This window comes from Galeopterus variegatus, unplaced genomic scaffold (assembly GCF_000696425.1).
Source record: "Galeopterus variegatus unplaced genomic scaffold, G_variegatus-3.0.2 Scaffold7545, whole genome shotgun sequence".
NCBI classification, from domain to species: Eukaryota; Metazoa; Chordata; class Mammalia; order Dermoptera; family Cynocephalidae; genus Galeopterus; species Galeopterus variegatus.
The window spans coordinates 95,257-102,069 of NW_007733656.1; the positions used below are offsets into that span (position 1 = coordinate 95,257).

At 41.1% G+C, this 6,813-nt stretch overlaps 1 protein-coding gene across 1 annotated transcript; it reads right to left on the reverse strand.

Annotated features, from left to right (window-relative positions):
- Positions 1-1,261: 1,261 nt before the first annotated feature.
- Positions 1,262-5,310, reverse strand: BTNL2 (butyrophilin-like 2 (MHC class II associated); the record flags this gene model as incomplete). Its single annotated transcript, XM_008592063.1, is given in 4 exon segments — positions 1,262-1,290; positions 2,829-2,942; positions 2,945-3,097; positions 5,025-5,310. Coding segments are annotated over 4 exon segments (582 nt in total), but the record flags the coding sequence as incomplete, so codon positions are not given.
- Positions 5,311-6,813: the final 1,503 nt, after the last annotated feature.

Below are 6,813 nucleotides of genomic sequence, written 5' to 3' on the forward strand. Positions count from 1 at the left end.
GCTGCATCCAGGAAATAACAGCTGCCTCCCAACAGTGACAAGGTCCGGAGCCTACTGGGGCGAGGAGCAGGTGCAGAACCCACAGCAGGGCTAGAGGGGGAGATGGGGCTGTGACCTCCAGTCATCACGATGACGCTGCCCTCACACTAAAAATGCTTTAGAAGGANAGGCACATTTGCCACCCCAGGCAGAGGGGATCCAACTGGGAAAAGCAAGGTCACAGTCTCTTCTCAGATTGTGGAGTTACCTGTGACCTTCCAGAGGCCCCTTTCCTTTATCTTTATGGCTCGAAAGGGTTGAAGGTGTCACCCTAGACTCTGGCAGAGATTGGGGTGTGTTTGTCACCTTGATTTTCCTTGTAAACTCGTACATGGGCTAAAAGGTGTGCTCACCTGAAATGCACATAGGCACACACACACATGCACACACATGTGCACACACACAGAGTCCTTTAACAGGTGTCTTGGTGGGGAGGAGCTATTGGTGGAGGAAGAAATGACTGATGCAGGCTCCTGTGCATCTGGGCAGGGAGCAGGCTGGTTGTCCTGGGCTGGGAGAAGAGGCCATAGAAAGAAGGGAGATAGTAAGGAAGAAAAGGAAAGACCAAAAGGGGCTCACACATCAACCGGTTATTTTTTAAACCACTTATCTTAGCTACAGTAAAGTAATACCTGCAGTCCAACTATAAGATTAAAAAGAAAGAAAAAAATTATCGCCCCATGCACAGGGCCCCAGGCTGCATCCAGGAAATAACAGCTGCCTCCCAACAGTGACAAGGTCCGGAGCCTACTGGGGCGAGGAACAGGTGCAGAAACCACAGCAGGGCTAGAGGGGGAGATGGGCTGTGACCTCCAGTCATCACGATGACGCTGCCCTCACACTAAAAATGCTTTAGAAGGACCTCCAGAGCCTGGCCTGCTGTCCTGTGCCATCCACTACACACCTCCCAGCAGCTCCCTTTCCTCCCACCACACAGCAGAGATGATGCCTGTGCCCCTCACAGGTGTCTGAGACTCATTGGAATGCCTGTGAACCCTCAAAGTGGCAGATGACACAGTGGAAGACCCCTGAAGGAGGCTGTGGTGGCCTGCAGTCTGCCAATCCCCTCTGGTACTAATTTAGCATAAGATTTGGTAAAGTCATGTCTCAGGTTCTCATCTGGATCATGAGGCTCACAGTAGCTGCCACAGGCTTTGTTCTTGGAGCACCGCCCTCCTCTGGGGAGGGCAGAGGTTCACCACACGGGTGCATGTGACATGTCCTACTCACCCAGCTCAGTCTGGAGTTTCTCTGCAAGAATGAGAACAACATATTGAGGAATTTGGTCTAAAGGAAAAGAAAGAATTTATTTCAAAAAAATAAAAATCAAAGCAAGTTCTACATTTTATTGGAAAGCTCAGTTCATTGAAAAAATATAAAATGCAGAAAAATATTGATTCTTTCCCATGGATCACCTAGTGATACAACTGTTTTTCCTTTTCTCTGCACAAAAAAAAAGTTCTCAGTTTTGTCACCCCATTATTCTGTTTGTTTCTGCTATTTAACATATCAATATTTAACTATCAGTAATAATATATGTTCTTTTTGTAGATGCATGGAAAGTATAAAATTACACAGACATAGACAATTATCACCTGTAATTACAAACTGAGAGATTATACATACATGATAGGAGGATACTTCAAAAAATTCATGGAAAGATTTGTATTATCTTTATTCTATTTTTTCCACAGATTTTTTGAAGTTACCCTTGTATATACAGCTAATTATATATATAATATATGAAATTCTTTTAACATTAAAATATAGCATTTACTTTTAATTTTTATCTATTCATTTCTATAAATGAGAATAGCTATATATTTATATCCAGATATAGAAGGTATTCCTAAAGTCTTAGTGCAATTATGTTATTTAAGGCTAATAATTTTCATATGACTGGAAATGTCTATTTATAGATGGACAGGTGGATGTCATCTCTATCATGAAGTTGTACATAATGAGGATTTTTCCCAACCATTAGCTAGGTGGAGCACCAAGAATTTTTAGGGCAGTGAAACTATTCTGTATGATACTGTAATGGTAAACACATGACATTATGCATTTGACAAAACCCATAGAACTGTACGACACAAAGAGGGAACACTAATATTACACTGAGTTAGCAATAACATCAATATTGGTTCATAATTGTAACAAATGTACCCACTAATGTAAGATGTTCATAATAAGAGAAACTGTGGGGGAGGGGGATATGGGAACTATCTACGCTTTCTGTTCAGCTTCTTTGTAAGTCTAAAACTGCTGTGAAAATAGTCTATTACAAAAAAGGAAGAGGTTATTTTCCATCAATGTTATAATTTACAGTAACACAAGAAACTTAACACTCAATTGTTGTATTGGGTTTTTTTGGTTGTGTTTTTGTTGCTATTTATAAGACTATAATTAAAATTCTATTATGTAAATAGTTGTCTCCATCTCTAATTATCTTCATATGATAGAATCCTAGAAGTAGTAGGCACAGCACAGCATAGGAAAACATTTCAGTTGAAAGAATACAGCTTTCTTTTCTTTACAGTGCCATGAGTAAAAAAAAAAAAACCAGTCAATGCAGAAATAAGAAAGAATTAAAAAATAACTGAAGTACCACTAATAGCTATTCAATCAAGATGTATTGTATATATTTCCAGTCATACACGTTTTATAGCCTTTAATATATATTAAATATTAGATATTTTTCCTGATAAAAAATATGAGGCATCATTGTGCAGTCCCTGGGAACTCTCCTGCTAATATGAGCACAGTGTTCCTAGAGGCAGAGCACTGACCTGGGGGAGTGATGACTGACCCCTTCTCCTCTGCAAGGATGGGGCGGTGGATGAAGCAGGACATGGTCACTACAGAGGTGTCCCTGACTACAAGAGTGGACTCCACGTAGAATCTCGGATGTGATGCTCAGAGACAGTCAGCATCTCCTCTCCCCGGCTGTCTTCCCAGTAAACCTGGGGCTCTGGGAACCAGCCCTGTGCAGTGCACACAAGCTGGACCTCACTTTCCACCGCTCCCTCCATGTGGATGCTAGGGGCAGACCCCACACCTGTGGAGGGGAGCCACAGCCCCGAGGTCTGGAGCCCGTGGAGGAACAAGTCAGAGACTGAGATCCCAGTGACGCTGTTCATGGGGAGAGGGCAGGAGTTCAGCGGTCTGGGAGCAAGTGGTCCAAAGTCTTCTTCCCACTCGGATGGAGTTCAGACACACTTTATTTGTACCCCAGTCTGGATCTTTAAATTTTAGCATCTGAACATTTTTTCTTTCAGATCCAGACAAGGGAGGGAGACATAATGACATTTTCTTTATGTCTCTAGTACCGCAAACAAAGATGTGATGTGATTTATTCACGAACTCCTCCATGCCACGAACCCTGCTTTTTCATCTTGATATTATGTATATCTGGCACTTTGTCTGACATTTTGGATGGTGTCGGAACTCCAATTTAAACAGAATATTTCATACAAAGGCAGAAATTGCCTCTATGGGGCCCATTCTTCCCTTTTTCTGTTGTTGTTGATGGTTGTGATCTTGGGATGCGAGTAGATAAACTGGAGTGAGTGAACGGGAAGCTCCTTGAGGAGTTCTTCGTATCTGAATATTCCATTCAATGGAAAAATGTTTCTAAGAAATCCCAGTTTAGACAATTTATATAATCATGAAATTCTTTCTCTATTCAACACACAACTCCCCAAACCAAACAAGTAGGACTATATTCTCCACATATGGAAATTCTGTCTTTATCACCTGCTGGGAGAAAGAAAACCACCCCCTTTACCTGGAAGCCTTAGAAAATGTTTGGCTTAATTTTAATTGTCCCTGATAGTGAAATGTGTCGGCATGTGCCCTCTCCCAATCCGCTTCCTGGAAATACATGGATTCTTTTATCCATTTTGAACCCCCTTGAACACAGTATATTCTCCACATATGGAAATTCTGTCTTTATCACCTGCTGGGAGAAAGAAAACCACCCCCCTTACCTGGAAGCCTTAGAAAATGTTTGGCTTAATTTTAATTGTCCCTGATAGTGAAATGTGTCGGCATGTGCCCTCTCCCAACCCGCTTCCTGGAAATACATGGATTCTTTTATCCATTTTGAACCCCCTTGAACACAATAACAGTAATAATCATAGTCATGGGTGTTAAGACAAAAATATTAGAAAACAACCTCATGGGGGAGTAAAGAAGGAAGCAGCATCAGCAGAGATGTCAGCATCTCCAGAGAACTATTTTCCTGGTAAGGTAAATGGATTTGCTTGATTTTCTCCTTAGCACGTGGAGCAGTCATTCCTGTTGGAGTACCACATGTTAGTTTACTTTTTGGATATTTTTTCCATAAGGCAGATCCATTCTTCAGTTGTCCCCTTCCTCCCCACCCCCTCCTTCTTTGCTAATACAAGAGCATTCTGCAAAACCTCGCCGTTCACAGTGCGTGTGTCCAAAAGCATCTTGGGACCATAATTCATTGAATACTAGTATATCTCCATGAAAGCACAACATTCTTAACCTCTTCAGTCTCAGCACTAGCTTTCTAATTGGGGGCATTACACAAAGAAGCAAAGTTCTCACCTCTCCGTTACTGCACAGATGAGGTTGGTTACAGAATAACCGGTTCCGCTCAGACATGGGTGCTGGGCAGGCGGCCCGGCTGCGCCTCTCTGCAGGGGACTTGCATACCCGCCTTGAGTGACACACATTCGTGCATCAGCAGATTGCTAATGATGAATTAGTGTGCATTTCAAGTAATCGTCAAGAATAGTCACAACTGTGTAAGTTAAATTTGGGAGAGTAATCATATTTTATAAGTAAGCATGCTTTGAAGACTCCGAACTACTTGCTTTCAAATGAATCAGGGTATAGGGCTGGGCACTAGGAATTTCCCTGATGATTTAAAGAGAATTCTTCAACTAACAATATCTTACCACAAATTAATATACTTTTCCCACCAAAACCCTGTGTTTTTCCCAGAGATTCACCTGCTAGTTTGAGCACCAAGCTTGTTTCTCCACAATAGTTCCTATCCTGGAAAGGGCAGCAGTATTGCTCATCGTCGGACAGTTGGATGTCGTGTATCTTCAGAGTCCCAGTTCCCTGTGCAGTGCCATGTTCCATCCACTCTACCTGGCCTCTGGACTCCTCCATTTGCATCTCAGCCACCTCGGCTCCGTCTCGATGTGCAAACACAGGTGTACCAGGCTCGGAGTGCTGCCACCTCACATCCATGTGCTTCACAGTCTTCTTGGGGAGGAGCTGGCAGGTTAGCAGAACCAATCACTGTAAAGTCTTATTCTAGGTAAAGAACTGGGCATTTTGTTTGTTTCCTGCAGAAGGCAGGAGTCCCGTTACTGAGGCTACGTACAACGCAGTTTTCACAGGGACAATTAGTGATGAATTATGGACAGTGGGTTGTCTAGAGAGTTTGAGCCTTCCAATCAAACTTAAAGTCTTGTTTGACCTTTTCATTGTTATCTGCAAATTGAAGAGATATTTAATAAATGTGTATGTTATTATGTTTAATAATTTCATGTGTATATTGTGCTCTTTCTCATCCTAAATGTTCAGGGTCATTTGTTCTTTCACTGTGCAGATTCAGTCTTCCTAAGAAGGAAACTCAGCTTGGTTAGGTGCTGCTCAATATCAAATTGGTGCTGCTCAAAAGGTCACTATAGGACTTAAGTGGAGATCTGCTTGCTTTCTTCTTTGATGGAGTCTAAATATGGAGCTAGAACTAAAGTCACAGCACTTGGTTAACTTTGTTTACAGGTTAGAAAGCCGCCATACAAATACAGAGAGGACGGCAGCCTCAGCACATCACACCGTTTCTGCAGTGCTGAGTCTGGAGCCTCTGCCTTCTGATGCCCTGTCCAATGTTTTTTTCCTCTTTGTCATGCTAAGTTTTCCTCGGGGCTCTGATAGTTCTCTCTGACATTGAATTTTTATAATTGTTTTTCAAGGTACTTTTTTTTTTAAGTGCAAGACTCTTTAATGAATCTTGGAAAACCAATCTAAATATCCAGTAATGTGAAATCATTAATAAATGAGAGTAAATACATATGATATGGCCGGTAAAATCAGAGTTTTCAAGAATATTTAATGACTTGGGAGAATGTTTGTGATATAATAAAAACTCAGGTTGTATTTTTTCAGTACAATCTGAATTTTGTAAAAAGAAAACATACACATATTGGTATGTAAGCATTTAAAAGTTGTCTGGAAATAAAATACATTTAAAAATGCAGTAAGATGCTAATAGTTCTATATCTAGGTGGTTCTATTATGGATGATGTGTATTTTTTTTGTACATTCTCCTATATTGCTAAATTTTCTACAATGACATGCACTGTATTTATAATCAGGAAAAAAATTAATACTAAAAATGACATTGTGTCTTGAGTCTGATTTGTAAATCCTGCTGACTATAAGCCAAAAGCCATTAAGTTCTGACTCAATGTCACTCAAACTAAGGGTATTTGAGGTATCACGTTTATTGACCTGTGTATGTTGAACCATCCTTGCATCCATGGGATGGATCCCCCCCCTTTTTTAAAAATTTTATTTTATTTTGTCAATATACAATATGGTTGATTATTGTGACCCATTACCCAAACCTCCCTCCCTCCTCCCTCTCCCCACTCCCTCCCAACAGTGCCCTTTCTGTTTCCTTGTCGTATCAACTTCAAGGAATTGTAATTGTTGTGTCTTCTCCCCCCGCCCCAGTTTGTGTATTTATTTATTTATTTTTAGCTCCCACCAATAAGTGACAAC